The sequence below is a fragment of the Salminus brasiliensis genome, chromosome 17 (genome assembly GCF_030463535.1).
Source record: "Salminus brasiliensis chromosome 17, fSalBra1.hap2, whole genome shotgun sequence".
In the NCBI taxonomy this organism is placed as follows: domain Eukaryota; kingdom Metazoa; phylum Chordata; class Actinopteri; order Characiformes; family Bryconidae; genus Salminus; species Salminus brasiliensis.
Window position 1 is genome coordinate 29,602,527 of NC_132894.1, and position 24,651 is coordinate 29,627,177.

At 40.6% G+C, this 24,651-nt stretch overlaps 1 protein-coding gene across 2 annotated transcripts in view; it reads left to right on the forward strand.

Moving 5' to 3' along the window:
• ano1a (anoctamin 1, calcium activated chloride channel a) overlaps positions 1–24,651 on the forward strand; it is a 47,290-nt gene extending 22,639 nt beyond the window's left edge. For both annotated transcript variants that reach the window (XM_072660325.1, XM_072660324.1), the window contains exons 10-25: positions 2,464–2,528; positions 4,658–4,792; positions 8,433–8,593; positions 9,837–9,919; positions 10,736–10,804; positions 13,024–13,098; positions 13,366–13,567; positions 14,447–14,558; positions 14,822–14,879; positions 16,232–16,332; positions 17,883–18,025; positions 19,025–19,177; positions 19,865–19,917; positions 20,254–20,438; positions 20,523–20,628; positions 21,747–24,651. In XM_072660325.1, coding sequence (XP_072516426.1) covers positions 2,464–2,528; positions 4,658–4,792; positions 8,433–8,593; positions 9,837–9,919; positions 10,736–10,804; positions 13,024–13,098; positions 13,366–13,567; positions 14,447–14,558; positions 14,822–14,879; positions 16,232–16,332; positions 17,883–18,025; positions 19,025–19,177; positions 19,865–19,917; positions 20,254–20,438; positions 20,523–20,628; positions 21,747–21,962 — 1,917 coding nt within the window. In that variant the 3' untranslated portion in view covers positions 21,963–24,651. The remainder of the gene's footprint in view (positions 1–2,463; positions 2,529–4,657; positions 4,793–8,432; positions 8,594–9,836; positions 9,920–10,735; positions 10,805–13,023; positions 13,099–13,365; positions 13,568–14,446; positions 14,559–14,821; positions 14,880–16,231; positions 16,333–17,882; positions 18,026–19,024; positions 19,178–19,864; positions 19,918–20,253; positions 20,439–20,522; positions 20,629–21,746) is intronic.

The window sequence follows — 24,651 nt, forward strand, 5'->3', positions numbered from 1 at the left end:
GACAGCCCGCAGTGGCTCTGGACAAGACCAGCACAGACTTTCAACAAGGAATAATTATCGGCGTGAGAGTATCACCACGGCAACAGGATAATTTCCCACTCCACCATCTGCGAGCGCTGCTACGGCAGGCTTGCTGGCGAGTCTGTACAAATATCTGCTCTCAAGAACAAAAAAAATCACTACGAAAAAGAAAAAGCATGAATTCACAATTTTTTAGGTTTTTTTTTTTTTTTTGAGTTTGCGTAAACAAGCTCTGAGGGGATCACAGGCTTTCTGTGTTCCTGTGCAGACAGTTTGAAAAAAAGAGAAAGGGTGAGAGAGAGAGATTTATAGTGCCCTTCGCAATCTCCTACACTTGTTTTTTCATCCGTGTCAGCTTGCCCTGCCATCTCACATCAGCGAGACTAGGGGTGCGTGATCTATCGGTACTACACTGACCGATTATAGTATTGCAAAAAAAAACCTGAGGAAATGAGATGTAAGGCTGGACAACAGCTTGTAATTTGCAACCAGTTGCAATTAAAGCAGAATTATGTGAAAATTGGTCATTCTTGCTCCTGGGCTCCCCCTACAGTCAGCAAGTAGAATTCAGGCTTTGAGCCACTCCTTAAGAAGGACACGCTGTACACATGCATTTCTGGACTTCGGAGAAATACAGAACCGTCACTGAAACTGAAAAGAAGTATGTGGGCTGAGGCGGGAGAGTAATATTACAGGATTACGTGACCGTTGTCCTGCCCATTTCAGCGAAGTTGAGCTTAAAGGCACCTCAGAATGCGTGTAAGAACACATCTACTACAACAGCAGAAGGCCATGTGGGAGTCCACTTCTGTCAGCCGAGAACACAAAGCTGAGGCTGCAGTGCTGAGGCACAGGCTCACCAAAACTGGGCAGTTGAAGACTGGAAAAACGGAGCCTGGTCTGAAAAATCACACAGACGGTAGGGTCAGAATTTGACATTAGGAGCTCTAATCCATGCACCTGATCTGCCTTGTGTCTACCTGCTGGTGGTGGTGATGTTATGGTGTGCGCAGTGTTTTATTGACACACTGTTGGCCCATTTATACCTATCATTGCTTGAATTATCGCTTGAAATATCATCGCTGATCATGTGCATCCCTTCATGATCGCAATTCACCTTCATCTTCTAACCGCTACTTCCAGCGTGATAATCCACCACCTCACAAAGCAGAAGTCCTCTCAAACTGGTTTCATGAACACGACAATGAGTTTAGAGTTATTCAGTGGGCTTCCCAGTCTCCGGATCTGAACCCAGTAGAATACCTTTGGGATGTGGAAGAACAGTGGATTTGCAGCATGAAAGTGCTCCTGTATTAATCTGCAGTAATTATGTAATGTAATATGGACAACAGGGACCAGAATCTCAAAGGAATAATTCCCAAAATCTTGTGGAAACATCCATGCCATGAAGAAATGAAGACGTTTTCAGAGCAAAGTGAGGCTCTACTCAGTATCAGTGTCGGCTTCCTTATAAAGAACTTATAAAGTCCTATAAGTGTTACTTTGAACTATCTCGAGCATTATTGAAACTAAATACTAGTTTTTTATATACTCCTAACATGGAGACCTTCAAAACACTCTTAAAGGCTGGGAGATTTCCCCTCTTCACGTGCCAGTCAGTCATTACTTATATTTACGACTTCCAACCACACTCATATCAGTGTGAAATGAAACTGCCTACAGCTGTAAGTTCATCTTTGTGCAAGAACTAGTGCCCTTGATTAATCACCATAACACATCTTATTATATTTTCACTTGACTCACCATGCTGCTTTGCCATCAGCAGCCGTAGTTAGAGAGAGCACAATTGTTTATTCTTAAATGCGATGTTGGCCTGCACGGGCGTCCGTTAGCTGGTGCGGTGGAGCTGGGCGACCAACACTTTCCTCTCCGACGATGCCACAATGGCAGCAGTTCAAAAAATATCCATACACTCCTAGTGTCGGGAGCATTGCTAGTGCTAGGGGGAGCTACGAACTGGTGGTTTCATAGACAGTACCAAATTGGGAGAAAATATTGGGATGAAAATATATCTACGGGAATTATAGATCATTGAATCAATGATCAAATCTGATCAATAATTCACCTTTATAGTCTTAATTTGGTCTTGTTTTCAGCCCCCGAATTTCGTATGAGTGAAGCACAAAGCGAGACATTCTTTTGCCCTAAAAAGGCTTGCGAATGGTTGCTTGCGATCCTGCTTCATTTGTTTCTAATCATTGTGTCCCCAAGGCACAGAGCACAGAACCCATTACAGACTATATTCCTCACAAAAGGCTTTTTTTTATGCGGTTGTTTTGAATCCATCAGTTTCGCCTTCTTTTCATAATTCCCATTATGTGGGGGTGTTCAGTCACAGCATGTCTGTGCTTTGCTGACAAATGGCTTAATTGCACTTGTTTTATGATGTATGTCAGTTCAGTTCCATTACTTTCTGTGCAGCTCTTGTACGAGGAGTGGGCGAGTTACAGCATCTTCTACAAGTACCAGCCCATAGGACTGATCAGGTAGGAACTTGAGCACTGTTTTTTAGATGTATCTTCTGGATTCCTCATGATAGGGATAAGGTTCTTTTAAGGCATTTGGCCATAAAGTGTACACTACTGTTCATAAAAAGCTGGAAATCATTTCACATATGAATTGTTATTCTGATAATTTATATACAATAAATGTGGATTTTAGTATCAGAAGCTACTTAATAAAATGTATTTGGCTTGATCCATATTTCAGAAATTCTAAATAGAACATAATAACAATAATGATAATAACATTATAAAATTAATATCTGTTCATGTTCATTTGCTATTTGCTATCAAGTGATTTGATTTTTTTTGGTTTATGGAGGCATTATAAGTAAAAAAAAATAATTTTCCTTATATTCTCTTTAACAATGCCTTTAACTTTTGAATAACATTAACAAACTATGTGCATTCTGGGAATATACGCCGCACATTAAAGTAGAAAAAAAACCTAAAAAAAAAAAGAACACAGCACAGCTGCATTATTCTAATGCTTCTGTTGAACAAACAAACAAAAAAATAAATAACTTTTATTCTATGCATATTTCTGTAAATACACTTGGTCTCGTTTCTTATCAATATTTTATCCATTTACTCCAATGTTTTTAAAATACATTCTTTTTTATATTTACTGAAAAAAATGAGATAATTAGATAAATGTCTTAAGTTATTTCTATCCAGTCATCCAGAGTTGGTCCTTTGGTAGTAACCATTTCCCAGTCAATTCCATTTTTCATGGCTGTTGATAGCATCTTCTTTATTCCTAACAAATTTACTACTTCCTAGCTTCCTACTGCGAAGGTTCATGAAGCTTGCATATTGGAATCTTATACATTTATCTGAAACCAAATTGTTTTCAGGTCTTCATTTTAATAACATTAGCATAGCAATAAATAAACTTATAAATATAATATATTTTATATGAGTATATATATTAAATATATAAACTCATATAAAGAACACATGAATGAAGGAATCTGTGAAGAGCCTTAGGTGTCAGTCTTGTATAATTCTCATTAAGGAAACCCCAACCTTGCACTTGGGCTACAAGGCTAATGTACTTAAAAACAGTGGAAGTCTGTGACCCCTAGAACCCTCAAGCTAATTCCCACCCAGTAGATAGGACTCCCTTTGGTCATTACAACTTCTGTATCGATTTGATATTGCATTGTTTGATATTGCATGCTTTCCACCCTTAAAATTACAGGTGAGAATTGTGAATAAAACTTATTCAACAACATTTTTCTTGTACATAATATTGTTAGTTTACGCTACGTAAAGCTTCTTTAATTCCTTAGTGGATGGAAACCATATGTCCAAATGTTTGTGGCCACCCCTTCTAATGACTGTGTTCAGCTGCTCTAAGGTTCACCTATTGCTGACACAGATGTGCAAGATGTACACACACACACAGCTTGTGTAGTCCCTGTAGTGAAGTGTTGCCAATAGAACACTTGGCACCATGTCATGGCACCATGCCTAATAATGCCAGGCATGGGCTAGAGGGGTATAAAGCCCCCCAGCACTGAGCTGTGTAGCAGTGGAGCTGTGTTCTCTGGAATGGTGATGGTGCCTCATCCAATTCTTTTGAGATGTGTTGAAGAGTTGGGGATGATGAGGTGGGGCGGTGATCATCCAACATCCTGCCCTCACTAATGCTCTTATCGGTGAATGCAATCAGATCCTCACAGCAGTGCCCCAAAATCTAGTAGAAAGCCTTCCCTGGACAGTAGAGATAGGTACTCCAACAAAAGCAGGATAGGCTCTTTTTTTAAACCCTTGATTTCAGAAAAAACTATGAATGAGCAGGTGTCCCAATACTTTTGTCCATATAGTGCATCGTCACTGTTGCATAGAAATAACAACTACAGGAGAGGGAAAAGAACTACTTAACTTTCAGTGGACGTCAGTGTAGACAGATTTTATTCCACGTCATTTGGAGCATTTCTATTGGTCCGATCATCAGGAAATTTGACACAATATAAAGAACAGCTTTAGAAAATGTGTCATAGCTTCACTATGGTTGGCCAGACTATTACTTTAGGCACTTCAACCACAGTTTGCACACTGTTTAACTTTCTTTTCTGTCTCTGTCTCTCTCTCTCGGTCATGCATAGGAAGTACTTTGGAGAAAAAGTGGGTCTGTACTTCGCCTGGCTGGGTGTGTACACTCAGATGCTGATCCCAGCAGCAATCGTGGGCGTCATCGTATTCCTGTATGGCTGCGCCACTGTGGACGACAACATCCCCAGGTCAGCCCCGACAGCCTGCGCAACTCCTTTTAACCCAGACACGGCGCTGCTAAAGTGCTGCAGGGCCGAGCTAGACGAGTTCACGAAACTCCAGCTTTGTCTGATAACACTTTTATAAGTGCCTCCTCGACATTGCCTAGTCATTTTTATACATCCATCGTTCTCGGAGGTGACGAGCCCGCTCAGCCTAACCTTCCTTGCTTTATAAATATCCATAGACGGCAGGGACACTTGCCTTGCCTGTTGAGAGCTAAAAGGACACTAAAGCTCAGTCACAAATCAGACTTATATAAATTTGGGGGCTCAGGAGACCGAGCGGCTGGCAGGTCAGATGAGTCCAAGGCCACAAGCAGGAGAACGACGACTTTCTCAGCCTCTTGTGGGCCGGTGGTGATATCTTTATTAATGACTCACTGGGACATTAATGATTTCTGACACGTGTCCCTCACCAAGGCCTTTAGGACTTTAGGACTCAAACAAAACCGAGGTCAGCGGAAGAACTTGAGTATAAAGTGTCCTATATAAATAAATAAAAAGTTGCCACAGGTAAAACATCTCTCATTCACCAGCCTAACAGCCAGCGGTCGGATCTCCTGATGCTTCTCGAAGCGCGATGTAATTAGATAGACAAAAGTTGCGATGAAATTGTAAGGTTGTCTGCAGTTATAATGGACTCTAATGTAGTCTGTAATGGCAGTTCTCAGCATGTGCATTGAATTCATGCCGCTCTTGAAGTGCACTTACCCTTATGCTGAAGCAGAAGACAGACTGGATATGTGTGAATAGCTGCTGCTGGCATTCAAACACAGACAAATGACAAGCCCCCCGCCCCATCCTCTTAGTCTCTGAGGCTTCCAGTTCATCAGTAAGTGATTCCTTTACTGCAGCATTATACCATTATTTTGTCAAAAAGGTTTGGAGATCTCAGGCAGGCTGAGCTTTTTGTTGTCACTTTTATTATTATTCATTTCTTGTGGTTATTTTACTGCGAGTAGATGCATCACTCTGCAGTTCATAAGCACCCAAGAAAGAAAGACAGAATGGAACAAAACCATATGTTGACATTAGTACTACTACTTCACAGTGGAGCTGGTAGAAACCAGGACACCAGTGTCTACAATGCAAATGTAGCCATTTTGTTTGCTACCCAAAAGAAGTTCTTCAGGAACTATTTTGCCTTACAACGCCCTGCTTAAACAGTGTCACCAGAAAGTGTGAAAGAGTCCTTTCAGGTTTTTTGTTCCACTGTAAAATAGCTCCAAACTGCAGACTCTCAACTCTTTTATTTACCTTTTGAGAATGCTGCTGGCTGGTAAAAAAAAAGAAAGGCTCGGAAGTGCATTGGGATTAAAATAGCCAATACCCAATCCATTAAAATATACTTGGATCTGCCCCATCCCGATGTAATGCATCGGATCGGGACATTCCTAAACATGACTTTATTTAAAGGGGTAATTTAAGGTGTTTCAATCAAGACGGGTGGCAATCAGGTGTAAGATTAACAGAACCTGGAGTTCTGGAGAAATTGGGCAGATAATATACAAAGAAATACAAGGAAATTCAGCGCAACTTTTTTGCACCAAAGGTCTGGTCATCCAGCAAAAATAACATTTAAGCTGTGGAGCCCAATATTTTGGCATGGGCTGGGGAGTTGGGGATGAGGTAGGGTGGTGATCATTCAACATCCTGACCTCACAAACACACTTGTTACGGAATGCAGTTAAATTTTTATAGCAATGCACTGATCTAGTAAAGCCTTGCCTGGACAGTAAACCGTAATTTCTAATTGCGCCTGATTTTGGAGGAAACAATGAATGAACAGGTGTCCCTATACTTTCTGTCTGTACTCAAGTGCAGGACTATGAACACTAAAATATGTACAATGATTTTATTCAGTAATGTTGAGTAGTAGTTGCGGTACATTCCTCAGCTAATGGCAGTGCTAATGACCCACTTGGCTTGAGGAACATCATTTAATGTCTGGGCGTGTTTCGCACTTAGGACTGAATGTACTGTTTACCGAACCTTTTCTTGTAAATGCTGCGTAAATAAAATAGCCACACCTATCTTAGTACTTAACACCAAGATCAATACCCGTGCAAATAAGTAACAGACGTTCTTTGGCAAAAGTGGTATTCTCCCATCTCACCACAAAGAAAGTAATCCGTTCGATTAGCACTTAAGTTCACACTTATGTTTGAGTTTTTGTCATCCTAATCAATATGTGCTCTTCATTTAAAGTAAATGGCTCTGAGCTAATTAGCAGTTTCGAGAGGTGGGGTTGGTCTAAGTATCTCTGCATAGTCAAAGGCCAAAAAGAATTATATGTTTTTCATACTTTTGATACCTTCACTATCTTCACTGTCAAAGTGGGACAAATGTTAAGCAGACATGTCCTAACATTTTTTAAATGGGTGCTGTATGTGACTTTTGGCAACAAGAAACTAGGTCACATTCTGAAGGTTTTTCATGACTGAGTAATTGCTGGGTGCAATTCTGAGGGACAACATACAGTACATGAGGAATGTCAGCCTCTATACTGAGCCACTTTGAGCCTAATAGATTTAAATAGAACAAAGATGAAAGCACAACAATATCTGAATAATCAATAGTAATAGATCATATTATTATTATTAATATTATTATTAATAAATTAATAAAAATTTGAAACTTACAATTGTGGTCAGAAGTTTACAAACACTCATGGACATTGTATTCATTGGTTGTGGCAGTATTTAGCTTTTAAATGAGAGTACAACATACATATTTTTAAAGGACATATTTGTAAAGGACACTTTTTAAAACACTGGGCCATAAATATGCATACATCGCTTCTAATATTTGGTTAAATGTCACTCAACAAGTTACACCTGGACCGAAGCTTTTGGTAGCCACCAACAAGCACCTGGCAGAATTCGCCTAGCACGGTCTTTCAATCAGGTCTTTGGAAAGGCCATTTGAAAATCCTAATGTTAGCCAATTTATCCATTCCACAACCATCTTTAAAATGTGTGTTTGGGGTCATTGTCCTGTTGCAGTGCCCAATTCTGTCCATGTTTCGGCCATCCAGTTGATGGTTTGAGGTTATGCTGAAAATTTCTGCGGTGGTCCTCATTCTTCCATCCAATATTCCATCCAGTTTGTGCAAAGTACCAGTTCCACAGACAGTAAAAAAAGCCCCAGATCAGCAACATGAAAAGATGCGGTTGGCAAGCTCTTGCTAGCCTTCACCCTCCCAGTGCTGGACGCATTGTCTGACAGGAGAGGATCTAACTAGTTGGTGGGAAATGGAAATGGAAAAAAAGGTACCAAAAAGGATTTTTTAAGGGAAGCCATGCAAGAACAACATTCGTTCCCAAAAGAACCATGTTTGAGAGTTGTCAGAATGAAGGACATCTCTACATAAAGGACAGGTTCAATATAAATTTTAGGGTCTTCCTAGAGCGTTTGCATTCTGTGGAGGCTCCTCAACCTTATACATCTTATTTACAAAAAAGGGTTAGTTAAAAAAACATTCAGTAAAAGAGATCTGTATTGTATGCTGTGTAATCAGAAATAGCTTAATGGTTAAAAGAACATTTAACTCAGAGAACAGTGATAGTGTGATGCTGATGTCCTGCATTCTTTCCCACACGCTCAGCATGGAGATCTGCGACGAGAGGAATAACATCACCATGTGCCCGCTGTGTGACCGTGCCTGCAGCTACTGGAAACTGATCACAGCCTGTGGCACTGCCAGGGCTAGCCACCTGTTCGACAACACTGCCACCGTCTTCTTCTCCATATTCATGGCGCTCTGGGGTAAGCAGCTTTCTGACCTGCTCTTTTTTAGCTCTGCGAGCCGTGCTGAGGGTTATTCAGTTATATAACATGTAATGGCCATAGTTGGGTCCCATCAAGAATACAGTGATGTCCCTTCCCACTCAAGGGAAGAGAAAAACATGTCTGTCCTCTCTGTTTCTGGCAGCAGTATGTCTGAATTTGCTAATTGAATTGCACTAAAAGACAGTGTTTATAAGGCTACACAACACCTATATATACATATATACAACTGACCGTAACCTATATCTGTATATTTATACAGACTTATTCCAGAAAAGGGAACTGGCATTAAAATGGACATTTATTTATATATATATATATATATATATATATATATATATATATATATATATATATATATAAGTAACTTCAAACCATGTTTTTTTCCTCTCCAATCACCCCTCAAAAGGCTAAATGGGGGGCATGTTCCTTTAAATGATAATGAACCATTGCATACCCCACAGCCCGCCGTTTTCATTACTCTGGTTTGCCTGGTTACATAAATTCTTAGACTTTACTTCTAAGTGTATTGTCATTAGTCTCTGTTTGCACTAGCTAGCTAACATTTACTCCACCTTGAGTTCACATAGCTCGAACAAATAAGCCATAACCATGGGCCTTCTTTTTGTACGGTGAATATTCATGTAAAATAGCTCAGTAATAGCATTCAGATTACGTGTTTACTTGATTAATTTAATACCTTCTTAATTTGCCACTAAGATGATGGTACTCCTACTTCAGTAGGCATTCATACTACTTTTTCCATGTCTGTTCCTCTGTCACCCCTCATCTACGTCCTCTTCCTCCCCGTCTCGCTGCTTTTTTATCGCAGTTCCTCTGGGTTTCTGGCACACCTAAATCCCCCTCGCTCTGAAATCCAGAGCTTATCCCTTGCTCAAATGCTGAGCTTCTTAGAAAGCTGACTATTTTGGCTGCAGCCTGAAATGTGCCCCTTGCTTTGCAAAAATGCCAAAAAAACAGCCCTTTCCCTCAGCTTTGGCTCAACTGTGATAATTTGAGAGGTCGACGTGAGACATGTCGATTCTCTTTGTGAGAGCTTAATGAGATATTGACACACTCTGCAATTTACTGTGCATTTGCAGCTTTAATTAACAAACTAATCACCCACTTCTGGCCGAGATCGATACTAAACAGAGCAAAAGTAGATAAAGTTTTTTGTCATCTTGCCATGAATTGAACTTTGATTTCCCATGCTCTGCAGCTACCATGTTCATGGAGCACTGGAAGAGGAGACAGATGAGGCTCAATTACATCTGGGACCTGACGGGCTTCGAAGATGAGGAGGTTAGTTCCTCACTTAAGATAGTCCATTAAGATAGAGGCCGAGGATGCCAGCGTAATTCACTAGTCTGTGGGATATTTCTCAAAGCTATTGATTTTATCCTGAAGCCCTTGTTGTGTGAGAAATGAAAGTGTCTGTTCTGTTACTGATTTCTTCTGTTCGTGTTTTTGTACAGGAGGAACTTAAGGTTTGGACTTACGGTTTATGCTATTGACTTCTTTGCTAACTCTACTCTTAGCTGTTGCAAAGCAGCAGTGACCTAACCCATGTTCTAAACGGCCAGCTACCATCTTCACTCACACTCTTGCTGTGGTCTTTGCCATTTTCACCCAGAGGATAGGTTGCCACAACCCCCACACTGCAAAATCTTTATTATTTCTCCTTAAAGCATCAGCTGCTCTGTGTGGGGGTCTGGGGGGCTCCTGCTCTCTCCTGTGCCCGCCCTGCGGGTCATAAAGCTGCTCACTTTTCCACCATCTGTCACTCAGAGCACTGCACCGTTAGGACCAACTAGCTAAAGTGAAGGGGGTAAACGAAAGAAAACGTAACGGTGCTGAGTGCACTGTGGTATTGCCACAAGGAACTGGTTCTAGAGGCTGTGCACTGTACACGCTCGCTAAGCGCTAACGCGACGCTTTTCGCAAAAAAACAGAAAAACAAAAAAGTACCTTTTAGTTCCTGTCACCATGCACTTGACTTCACTGCATAGGGCTCTTTTACCAGCCACTTCTTTCAAACAGCTGGGTATTTACTGGTGCACTGAATCCTGTAAAGATCCCGTACACGGGTTTGAACTGAAAACCTGTTGTCTTCTCTAGAACCACCCACGAGCAGAATACGAGTTCCATGTCATGCAGAAGAACCTGAAGAAAGAAGCAGCCTCAAAGGTAAGGTTGTCTCGATACCAGAATATTGACTTTGTTACCTTGTCAAGTGTACAGTCTTAAAAACAAAGGTGCTTTAAATGGTTCTTTGAGTGAAGCCATGCAACAGGAGATCCAGTTGGAAAATAATTATACAGTCATATGAAAAAGACAATAAATCAGGTGCAGCACATTAGCTGCAGATTAGTAGACCATCATTAGAGAGGATTTGAAGGGGTCCTGTCTTATTTAAACCTCAGACATTTAGTTTGTTTTCCTCTTGATTGGAAAGGTGAATGTTATCACCATAATGAGATCCAAAGAGTTTTCTGAGGCCTTCAAAAAGAAAGTTGTAGATGAAGCTGAGTCTGGAAAGGGATATGAAAAACAGTTAGAAATAACTGTTAGAATTCTGAATTTGGAACTCGGAATTCTGATGTTGGAACTCGGAATTCTGAAGTTGGAATTCGGAATTGGGAACTCTGAATTTAGAACTTGGAATTCGGAACTCGGAATTTGGAACTTAGAACTCGGAACATGGAATTTAGAATTTGGAATTCGGAACGTGGAATTCAGAATTTAGGAACTCTGAACTCAGAATTTAGAATTTGGAATTCAGAACTCGGAACGTGGAATTTGGAATTTGGAATTTAGAATTTGGAATTCGAAACGTGGAATTCAGAACTCAGATTTTGGAACTTAGAACTCGGAACATGTCATTTAGAATTTGGAATTCGGAACGTGTAATGTGGAATTTGTAACTTGGAACTCGGAATTCGAAATGTGGTAATAACAATTAATAACAATTAAAAATCAGCAACTCCACTCTCAGCAAAATAATTTACAACAACTGCCAACATGGCCAGATCAGGCAGTCCTAGCAAGTTCACAGCAAGTGGACAGCAGACCACAAAATGCACAAAGAAGTCACCAACAATGCTAGAATGCCATCACGGGATTTACCGGTGGCTCATCCACACCTGATGTACAAAGTACAGCATCTTCCCTCAGAAAGAGACCACACACTTTGATTTTCATGGGAGGCCAGACTAAAGTTTTCCAGAGAGCACCTAGACAAAGACCAGGACATCCGGAACAATGTGCTTTGGACAAATGAGTCCAAAGTTGAATGATCTGGACACAGTAACAGAGGACATGCACAGCATTTGAGCACAAGAGCCCACAGCTACTGTGAGGCATGGAGGTGAAAATGTCATGGTTTGGGGCTGCTTTTCTGCAGTAGGGCCTGGAGAGCTCTCCAACATAGAATCCACTAAGAATTCTGCATCGTATCAGAGGTGCTTGAGGAAAATTTGAGAACATCTGTCTAAAAGAAATTATAGCTGAAATATCACACAGCTGAAAGAGTTATGCTTGGAGGAGTGGGGGAAAAAAAGCATTCTCCCAGTTGATGTCAGAGACACTTTTTTAAGCAAGGGGGGAAATACCAGCTATTAGGGCATTGGGTGTCCATCCAGTATTATTTACACAGTGTAGTTACAGGGTTCAAACGATAGTGAAAGACAAAAATGGACATACATACATTTTTCATTGGACAGCAGCAATATAAAGTTGCCAATTCAGAGGTACTAATTTGTTTGTTTTTAAAAATAAATAATAATCATAATCATAATCCAGTAATTCCCCATGCTGTAGTACTGGAAACACATTGGCCTTTATTGCTGCACACTTTACCTTTGAAGAACAGAACAGGTGTCGGACAGCTCTCCCGACTGCAAAGCATCCCCACAGCTACGCAGCCAGAGCTAGACAGAGCTGACTCAACGATACCTGCAGCTGTTTAATGAGCTTTGACCCACCTTCCTCCTCTTTGCAACCATTATCTCCATTTCCAAGCTGTATTAGATTGGTCGTGGCTCACACCACAGCGATTTCCACTCTATTCTTTGGTTTTTATGACCCTGCTCCTGTGCTTGCAAGCTTGTTTATGGTCAGGAAGCTTCCTGGTTGACTGAATAATATACATTTAAAAGATGTTTGACCCATTTTGTTGAATACCGGAATGAGATGTGACCGCTTGATAGTGAATCATGTCCCGCAGCTCGTATTTGATGTGCTTGGCTGGGCCGTGGTCGCTCGCCCTCAGGTCGGAGCGATGACGGCTGTGTCTGCAGGAGCAGTCACGACTGATGTCGCCCAGACTAGTGTGTTTAGATCTGTGTGTGCATATGCATATGTCTGTGTGCAAGTAGATCTCACACCTTCTTGTGCTTCTGTTCTAGCCTAGGAAGAAGAAGCTGACATGCACAGACAGGATGCCAGCTTACATGACCATCCTTATCATGATGGTCTTCATGGTATGAAAGCCTTACATATGAATCTCATTGTATCTCTAACATATATATTTTATTATAAATATTGCATTTGTTTCATTGAATGCTCTGAATTTCTGCATAATTCAGTGGTTGAGATGTCAAAATCATTCACAACCAGTTTAGTGTGAAACAGTTTATTGCAGAAAAACTTAGAAACTCACTGGCTCAGATTTTCTTTTTATATATATATTGCAACATATGCAGGAATAGAAAAGGCTGCATACTGACCTGCAACTCTGCTCTGTACAGATCTGTGTGACCTTCTCCATCGTGTTCGGAGTGGTTCTGTACAGGATTTCCATTAAGACCGCCCTGCACATGAGCTCCACCTCCACCTTCCGCTCCAACATCCGGGCCACGGTCAAAACCACAGCTGCTGTCATCAACCTCATCATCATCATCATCATGGATGAGATCTATGGAGTTGTGGCACGGTGGCTCACAGTTCTGGGTGAGTTCCCACTTCAGCACCTGATTGCAAATAAAGGCAAAACATCTGTTCAAAAGTTTGGAATCAGCATTTTAAACTCTATATCTACCATTTTCAGTATTATCAAACCAATCACAACTGTTGCAGGTGCGAGTAACGTCATAGACGTTTATTTGAACGATACTGAGAGATGGATGTAACAAAAATCAGCACATAACACTGAAGACATTTTACCTATTCAAAAACAAGTGAGAGGAGAAAGTTAGGACACCCCACATTTATTAATGCTTAAAATGGCTAAAATTAGATTAGATTCAGGTGCTCCACATCAGCAGCAGATGATTAGAACATGAGCTGTATCCGCTGTAATTCCCTACATGTGAAAAAAAAACAGATCCAGTTCTGTAAAGGCAGTTGTTTATAATGTGTCCCACTGGACGGTGGAACTGCTGATTTCTAATTATTCTGAAATCTGTTTAAATCTCTTCCCAGACTAATCTGCAGTTTTCTTTGTTGTTGGTATATTACCATCTGTCATCTCTGTTAAAATGAAGAGCAAGTGTTTAAGTTTAAATATGCTTAAAAAAACCTATTTTTTTCTTTTTTCTTTTTACACAACTATACACTAAAATATCTTATATTTGAAAAGTGGTGAACAGATCTTCACGCAAATAGCCAGAAATGACTATAAATAGATCATTATAATATAATACATTATATTGCATTGCTGCATGTACCAGGAAAGTAAATAAATTAATGTTATTAATAAATTAAATTCATTCATTTGTTAAAGTTATTATTGGGCAAAATCACAGTTATTAATATGGCGCTTCCAAACTTTCAAGCATTCATATTTTGTTCCAGAAAAATAAGGTAATAAAAGTATTCCCGATTTCGCAGAGGTCCCGAAAACTGACAGAAGTTTTGAGGAGAGACTGATTTTCAAGGCGTTCGTCCTGAAGTTTGCAAACGCCTTCACCCCGATTGTCTACCTGGCGTTCTTCAGAGGCAGGTTGGAACATCTCCTTTCTGTCACTCTCGTTCATCAACTGTCTCCTCCTAACACAGCCATGAGCATGCCTGCTGTGCTGTTTTCTGTTTCAAGCTGTGCTGGAAAGATTGGTTGTACTCTCATTATTTGTTCCCCCTCGTAGCCTCTTTATACTGGGCTCTTATGCTCTCTAAGGCCCAGGTACAGAAAAGTGCACTTAGTGTGGCAGCTAATGAGCAGCTCTCATCTTAACCTTTCTCTCTCTGTCTGTCCTATACCTTCAGGCTCATTGGCCGGCCAGGCAACTATTTCTATGTGATAGGGTCTTACCGGATGGAGGAGGTGCGTATTTGAACGGTGATGACATTTGTTGTGCTTAAAATGAAGTTTGGTGAAGAAAAAAAATTCTTGTTTGGTGTGGAAGGTTTGCTTCTTTGGTTTTGCCCTGTTATACTATATAGACATACACTACATGGACAAAAGTATCAGGACACCTCCTCATTCATTGTTTCTTCCGAAATCAAGGGTATTAAAAAAAAAAAAAAATTTATGTACTTTATATAAAAATTTCTTGTATTGGAGTAACTGTCTCTACTGTCCAGGGTAGAAGGCTTTCTACTAGATTTTGGATTTGATTGCATTCAGCAACAAGAGTGTTAGTGTGGTCAGGATGTTGGATGATCTCCACCCCACCTCATCCCCAACTCTCCAACTCATCCCAAAAGTATTGGATGGAGCACCAACCATCATTCCAGAGAACACAGTTCCACTGCTCTACAGCTCAACGCTGGGGGGCTTTATACCCCTCTAGCCCACACCTGGCATTAGGCAAGGTGCCAATAGGTTCATGTTAAGCTGTGTGTGTGTGTGTGTGTGTATATATATATATATATATATATATATATATATATATATATATATATATATATATATATATATATATATGTGTGTGTGTGTGTGTGTGCATTTGCACACCTGTGTCTGCAATGTGTGCAACTTAAAGTAGCTGAATGCATTCATTAGAAGGAGTGTCCACAAACATTTGGACATGTAGTGTAAATGCAGAAATGTACTGGACATAATCCAGGCTATAGTATGACTGTTACTGGGTTTGTCTATACAAGGTACTTTTGCCCATTTTTATAGATAATTAATGGCATTGACTGACCAGTGGGAAGTTCGAAAGTGTTCCTGGTGGGTCTGTCATCTGAAGCCTGGTCTTTCTTGCCCAACTCTGGCTCAGTCTAGCCTATATCTAGAACTCATTCCTAAAACATGAAAAGAAAGGGAATCCTAGGCCAGAGATGCAGAGAAGGTGCACCAAAACCAGAAACAGTTGATGCTGCAAAGTATTCTGGTAATCTGCAGGTAATGACCTCTCCAAATTATTTTGGGTGGTTAATTGGTGGAATATAACCTTCATTTTCTTGTTAGCTAGGTATTAGCATGTAGTTTCAGTACAAAACTAAAGAGGCAAAGTTTGGACACCCAAACACTCACTGGCTGTTTTGGGGGTTTGGGATCTGGAATATTTTTGTGTAAATTACTACAGTTACGCTTCCCACCTTCCCGGTTATGAATAACCCGCACACACGCATCACTATACCTTAACTTTGTGAAATAAGGCTTGTACTGACATTACTCATCGAATGTATTGAATGACCGTGTTTCTGCTTCTGCTGCACCTACTTTAGTGCGCTCACGCCGGCTGTCTGATGGAACTGTGCATTCAACTGTGCATCACCATGCTGGGCAAGCAGCTCATCCAGAACAACTTGTTTGAGATCGGAATTCCGTGAGTACATATAATTAAGTATGCATATTCCCAGCTCGCAGGAGGAGGCTGTTACTTACCTTTCAAAAACAACGTTCCAACTTTCCTGAGTGACATTCGGCTACACCTCATTTTATTTGTACTAGAACAGTATGTCTTGACCAGTTTAAGGAGGGGAGTCAGGTGGTGACGTTTTCCCTGTCTAAATAAGACATGAACGCACCTCACGCAAAGTATTCACAGATATTTACGTCAAGCAATTTCTTGTAAACTGTGATTAGCATGGCCATGTGTGCCGTTTACGTGGACGGCATTTGGATTACTGTGTGAACAGCCTGTGTTACAGTAAGGGTGAGCAACACGGCACATATATAACGTCATGAATCTTTACAATTTGGTAGACGACAATCGTTGCAGTCATGTTTAAAGCTTTTCGGACACTTGCAAGGAAGTCGAAATGTACATACAATGTGTCTATGTTCAAAATGTGCAAAACTAGCTATTTTGGAATGGCCAGGAGGAGAAATCCAATATGAATTATGTAATGGATGCAGTTGTTCAGTATTCTAGATTTACAGCATTGTGCAAAGGTGCAAAAGTAAGTGTTTATTTACTCAGCAAAACACTAATGTTAGAATAAATACTAATAACATTCATACAAAAAGTCATAATTTTACATCATTGTGCTCATTAAAACATCTCCAAAGCTCTCCTCATTGGAATCTAGCATTATTTATACTTCTCATCCAGGACCTGGTTTGGTGAAACGAGGCTTAATGGTGTTAAATCAGAGTTAGTGAGCTGGTAATGGAATTTTACTTGTCAATGAACAGCTTGAGGTTTACAGTTTGTCACTTCCATGAACCAAACTCTCATTATTCAACTATGCCAAGGATAATCTAGGTTCCTTTTAAGTGCACACTCTTAAAAAGAAAGGTGCTTTGGGGTTCTCAGTCATCCATGGACTGAGGCGCTGCCACTATGACCTGAGAATCGCTGGTTTAAATCCTGGGTCATACTGTCTGCTATCTGCAGCCAGAGCCTGAGAGAGCACAATTGGGTGGGTAGAGGTGTGATGCTTCAGTGTGATGCTGGCCAGCTGGGGGCGCATTGGTTACCCGTTGATGTTGCATTGGCGGCAGCTGGTTGCATTGGCGGCAGGCGGGAGGCATGTTTCAGTCCTCACCTTCCCAGTGTCTGGAGCATTACATGTGATGGAGGGAGAGTACTAACGAGTGGGTTGGATAACAAGCTATCTAAACCTGTAGAGGAAAATTGTGCTTTACAAAAATTAATGAATAAATAAAGGTGCTTCAAATGGTTAATGCCATAGAGGAACCGCTAGAACCCTTCACATCCACGTGCAGGTTCTTTAGACCTTTAAATGCTTCTTCACGCCTTCAAAAGCACCTTTATTGTTAAGAGTGTATTGTGTAATTTGATCAGAATAAATCGTTTAAATAAATTAATTATTCAATTCCATCCTGATAAATAATGACAACAATAATTAGAATCATTTATAAGGATGCCGATACTGACATGTTGGCATGTTACCCACTCGTGTGTTACAGTAAACTGAAGAAACTGATTCGCCGTCGCAAGTCGAAGAGAGACTCCAAACAGGAAGAGGAGTTTCACAAAACACTCTCTCGCCATGAGAAGGACCACTTCCTCAACCCCTATGTTGGCCTCAATCCAGAGTATATGGAGATGAGTGAGTCACTACACGCCTACACACACATACACACACACACATGCACACAAGTACTGAATGCGCTGCAGAATGGTGGCAGACTGATCCAGGATCAGAAAAAACCTGTGAGTCACGAGGAAACGAGTGCATCACGAGCCCTGTTGATTTATTTATATATATTTTTGTAATAAATCTGGCAATCCTACGTGTTCAGCCTTGTAATCTGCGGTTAGTAATGTCTTTAGGAATCTCCATATTTGGCACAGTGGAGCGCAGAGGGATATTCCTTGGAACGCTGAGTACAAAACACACAGGCTTTCCAATTCCATCAAGTACTTTGTGGTACCTCATCTGGTCTTGAGGCCGTCCTCAGTTGGCCTATAGATTTAGGGGATATTGGTTAGGTCGGTGGTACCTAATCCAGCCTTAGACAGTGAGCGCCGTCTGCTTTCTGCCAGCTCCAATGAAAGCAAGGCTGCAGAACGCGAGCCGTGTGCTTTCTCAGTGCCCTCTCATCTCCTCTCACTAGGCTACAGCGTAGGCTGGCCTCCTGCTAAGAGCAAGGCATTGTGGGTCCAGAGGGGGCCCGGCAGAGTAGCGCCGAGATTATGAGCTTTAGTTCTGGTGTGGATTCATTAATAACTCACCCTCTCAGCCCTTCCCTCTCTTCCTCCCTCTCTTTGCTACTGCCCATATGCCCTCTGCTAACTCCTAACAAAGCACACCACTACACTGCTCCGCTTCAGAGTAGTAACGGTCCATTAGAAAGAATGTTGCTTTGGGCGCATCTGGCAGGTAACAATGAGCCCTGTGAAGCCGCAGTAATTTACTGATCCGAGGTGCTGCGTTTACGATCGTTTTGGCCACTTGCCCCAACCATGTGATTTCTCTGAGGCCTTAAGCTACTTTGATTAGCTTTCGTTTTTAGGAAGTTCTTTCAAAAATGTCCCAGCATGTTTTTTGTTGGTTTGTTTGATGGCTGGTTGGTTGGTTGATCGGTTGGTTTTCCTCCCTATCTAGTCATCCAGTTCGGGATGGTAACACTGTTCGTGGCCTCCTTCCCTCTGGCTCCTCTTTTTGCGCTCCTAAACAACATCATCGAGATCCGCCTTGACGCCAAGAAGTTCGTTACTGAGTTCAGGCGGCCCATCGGTGCTAGAGCCAAAGATATTGGTAAGTATCTGTGCACTGTTTGGTCACTGTTTGTCCAAACTGGGCTTAGACTCATAAGGTGCAGTCTGACGTTGTTGACTTGGGTGCATATAAACCCTCACTAAAAAGGGGTCCTTAAGTAAAGTCAGTGGTTTCTATGCTTGAATGTTTTGTTGCCACTGAAGAGCCACTTTTGCTTCAATAAAGAAACCTGTGTGAAAAAAAACCTTTACATCAAATGAAGGTTCTTTAGACCATTAAAAGGTTCTCCACACTCATACAAGCCTGGTTCATGAACCAGCATTAAGGTGCGGCGCAGTGAACTGTGTTCTCTGGAATGATGGGTGGTGCTCTGTGCAGTGCTTTTGGAATGAGTCGGGGATGAGGTGGGGTGGTGATCACTCTTGTCACTTTTGAATACAGCCAGATCCTCACAGCAGTGCTTCTCCGTACATCAGTCATAAACTGATTACTGTGAGCTTATTTTCTGAATGTAGTGATGACCTCGGATGTCTCTTGTTTGTATGTTTAATCATAAGAAAGATTCCTACACTAAGACTTTTCTGTATGATAATGTAGTGATTCTTAAAGCAGGCGTATACTGGTGGCAGTATTTTAGCACCACCTTGTGGCCATTCAGGGATGTAAGTAGCAGAAATAAGCTTTCCTCAATTACCTTTCATCAAATTCGTTCTCTGTATTTTCCAGGCATCTGGTACAACCTTCTGAGAGGACTGAGCAAAGTTGCGGTCATTGTGAATGTAAGTTCTCCAGTTCTCGATATCTCTGTACACATTTAGTGACAAACAGCAGCGCCAGATTCGTTCCAGTCTGTCGAGGCGCTTTTATGAGGCAGCAACTGCTCAGGTCATTAAGCTGTCATTAAAGTGAAACCCATTTACATCACCAAGTGCCTCTGGTGCCTCATGTATTGAGCAACGAAACTCATTGAACTGCAAACCGCACCCTTTGTAGAAGCCACTCCTTATACTAACTCCACACTCCCTGATGGGTTACTTACAATCCATTAGAGGATTATATATATTATAATACTTATCTAATGCTGTCAGGAGAGTTCATTGTGTCTCTCCCCTCAGGCGTTTGTGATCTCCTTCACGTCCGATTTTATCCCACGCTTGGTTTACCAGTACGTGTACAGCCCTGATGGGACCCTGCACGGCTTCGTCAACCACACTCTCTCCTATTTCAACGTCACCGACTTCCAACCCAATACAGACCCTCTAGAACCGCTGCATCTGGGTTACAAAGTGGACATCTGCAGGTGCCTGGTGTTATGACTTGAACACTGTTAAATAATCTCAGTGGTATGTGTTTGTGATCTTCATTGTGTGAATATGTTGTTTAGGTACAAGGACTACAGAGACCCACCATGGTCAGACACCCCATATGAACTGTCTAGAGAATTCTGGAACATTTTGGCCGCCCGCCTGGCTTTTGTCATCGTGTTTCAGGTACACTCTTAAAAATAAAACCATGACGAACCATGTTTTCCACATATAGAACTGTAGACTGTGTCTGTGGTCTTCTTTTTTGGTCTGATTGTAGACCTAAAAGGCTAATATAAAAGAATAGTCTGTCATTCATAGACTTTCTATGATATACAGTATTATGAGAAGAACTGAGTCGGTTGGTAAAGGGTAGTGGGTAACAACACTACCCTCATTGTGGCAGACTAGGATATCTTACTGCCACCACCTTTTATAAGAAAAGCTAAATTATTTCTAATAATTTCTATAATGATCATCTTTAGATGAAAACTACACTTTTTCCTTTTTATCTTCTAGAAAAATGTATTGAAAAAGCTACATTTTCCAATCATTTCTAGAATTTATTTCTATAATGTAGAGAATTATAATTGATAGAAAAATATTTTGAGCAATTTCAACAAAAAACACAGTTTCTAAAATAATTTTAATATAATTGAGAATTACAATTAATAAATATTTTTTCTAATAATTTCTAGAATAATAATTTAACTATTACCTTAAACTACCTTTTTCCCCCTGGAAATAAATATATAAGAAATATAATTTTTTAATATAATCTAAGGAATAGCATGGTCCTAATGGCGTTTGTAATTGTTTGTCATTATATCATAATAAATATTATTTTATAAATATTTATAAATAAATTTAGACATAAATGTATATTTAAGTCCTATGTAAGAAGTGTATTATGCTCTGAAATGTTTGGAAAGAAAATGGAAAGAAACAGATACTTCTTACAACAAGAAGATATGGCTGAATAATGTATACCATCAAAGAAATTATAACAAGCCATTAAGAAGCCCAAAGATCAAAACTGAAGACTAGCAGATTTCATATGACTTGATGGCACTTACTAACAGTAATGTTAACCCCAAACAATGTTTGCAATAGGCCATCATTGTGTTTGAAGACATTAGTCTCAAAGCTCCAGTGCAGTACAAGCAAAGCAAGCATCACACCCCGGCTACATCAGACCCAGCCTGATCGACCACTTTGTGAGAATGGGAAAACCTGTGCAAATTAGATTCAGTAGGACATTCCTGGACCAGCATCACAGACTCATAATGTGTCTTTCTCCACAGAATGTTGTGATGCTGATGAGCGACTTTGTGGACTGGCTGATCCCAGACATCCCCAAAGACATCAGTGTGCAGATCCACAAGGAGAAGAACCTGATTGTAGAGCTCTTCATGAAAGAGGAGCAGGGCAAGAGGCTTTTACACAAGAGACAGAGCAACCAAAGCCCCCAGCAGCCCCGCTCCCGGCCCCTCTCGCACGTCCAGACCAACAACCGCTAGTCCCTGCACAGACGGGGCGATGCCACTTCCATCCACACCAGAGTGTGCCATCACTGAGCCTCAGCCAAATGTTCTACTAGTGTCTCACTGCAGCCACAGGCTGGCGGAGACTCTACCCGGTTATGGTTACGAGGGATGTTACGGGACTGCCATCTTACTTGCACAGCTTGGCTTGTTGTTCATTTTTTCTGTCTGTTACTTTGAACTTAAAGTGAACCAAATGCAGGGAAGTTGTTTTCATCGATATGCAAATTGTGACGTTCGGTTGGTTCCGACAGCAGGCCGGAAAGGTCTCATTTACTTTGTTTTGTGTAGGACACAGAGAAGCCAATTTTAATGTAGTGTGTGTTAATATAAACTCCTTGTTTCTAGAAAAAAAGCTACCTTTTCCTTTGAACAACGGCGCTTTTATATGGATTTTATTTAAAACATATATCCAAGAAATATCAGATGTTTTTAATATAATCTAAGAAAAATGAACTGAACATGGTCAAACCTGTCTTAATTATGAATATTCAAAACTTTGTTCTCAATTGTTTGTCAAAATTTCATAATAAATATTTTAGAAAGTTTAACACCATTCTGTGAGATATTGTGCTCGGCAAGGGGAATGACTTTCCTGGACAGTTCAGCTCACAGTTTTGGTGAATGACCGGTTATCACATCTGTGCGTCTTGTGTTTGCTGGTAAATGGGGGAAAAAAAGGACAGTATTATGGAGCTTAACATTTTACACCTTTTTATTTTGGAAGTGGGTTAAAGGGGTATTCCAATTGACCAAATTTTCTACATAATCGAATGTTTAAAATGTAGACGAATCACTTACTCAGAGGGGTTCAGTGTGAAATGCTTCATTCTGTAGAAAGGCAGAATATAGTGGTGTATTGGTGTATATATTGTTTATAGTGGTGGTGAATGAAAGCAGACATCTAAAGCTGTTCGTGGCACTAAAAGTAAAGCCAGGTCACAGAAAGTTATTAAATGGAAAGATTATGAACACATTTTCAGATGACTGGGACAGTTTTGTTAAAAGCATTTGGCTTGAAAAATATAAATGAATAAATAAATAACAATAATTGTTCATGGTGGAGGGATACATACAGGGTATTGTAAAGAAAGAAATAGTTCCCAAAGAAAACATTCTACAGATTTACTACAGCTTTACCATCAACAATGCTACATATCTGCAAATTTAGGAGATTTACTGTTTGTTTTAGCCACTAAATAAATGTTGTATAGTAAATTAACAAATTTTCTAGGTTCCTATCACTACCACTGTCTGTGGTCATGCTGCCTGCCATCAGCAGCCGGAGCCTGGGTGATCTTGTTCTCTCTGGGTAGGTAGATGTCTTTAACTCTAACTCTAACTCTCTCTCTCTCTCTCTCTCTCTCTCTCTCTCTCTTCCCACATCACTTTAGTGTGATGCTGGCTGGCATGGGCCAGGTTGGTTGGTTGGTTGCCCTGTGACATTGCACTTGTGTCAGTGCTCACTCTCCCAGTGTATGGAGCATTACATGTGATGTGGGGAGAGTGAAATAAGGAGTAAGTTGGATAATTGACTAAATGTAGGAGGAAGATTTGGTAAAAAAAAAAATATTTCACATAACCACTCAAAGATGAATTCATGCAGACAATTTTATTGGAATTCCCCTTTAAGGAAAAAAAATAGCTTTTGAATATTTGACCAAACTGGATGCACCGGATCTTCAGTGGCTAACACACAGTGATTTTCCCCTCTTGGACTACATTTCACTTGCAACTATTCTAGACAGGATTGAAAACGAAAACATTATTGTGAGCATGAATGTTAATATACGTCGGAAATTATGTATATGTGTCAGTTCTGAACTTGCTATGGATGTGCTGAGGTTTGATACACAGGACACAGCTTGAGGCCTTAAAATACTGCTGGAAATGTAGAAACTGTATGTTGTTGCTTTAAAGAGGTGTTTCTATTTACAGATGTTAAACTGAAGCCTCCCCTTCCAGTCTGGGTGTTAATCAATCCCTTTGTGGGATGCTGGAAAAGCTGTTTTAGCTGGGAGACGTATGGGAAGTACAAAGACGATGTAGGTGAGGCTTTTCTTCAGCTAAAAACCTGGATCCAAATGCTTAATGCAGTTAATATTGGCAATGCAACCCACAACGGCTTGCGTTCACTTCACCCTAATCCAGAACCGTTCTGTACGGCTAAAAGTTCAAGTCTTACTCTTCTTCAGAGCCAAAGAGGTTTTAGCTCAGTTCAAAGGAAAGGAAATCTAACTGTAAACACTTTTTTAAAAGACTGTTACTTTGTCCATGTGATGTACTGTAGATCTACAGTAGATACTTCCATGTGAGAAGCGAGGACTCTTCCATGTACTTGATTTTCTAATAAGGTTATAGACTTATTGACATTCCAGCTGCGTCCAAAAGTGTAGACTTTAGGTACGATACTAATGAATGTGCTACTAGTGGTGATGTGCTATTTTGACATATTCTTAGTATAAGAATATGCCGTTTTGGACGCAGCCTCTGCACGGCCTTCCCCACCCTACCGACTTAAAATCCCCCAACTTGGAATAAGTCAGTTTTCTATGCTACTGTGTTTTGGCTTGATCATCTCATCTTTCATCCCCTTTCACTTTGGTAAACTTCTGTTACTGTATTCATAGAGAAAATAACAATAAACCTGAACTGTCAATCTTCA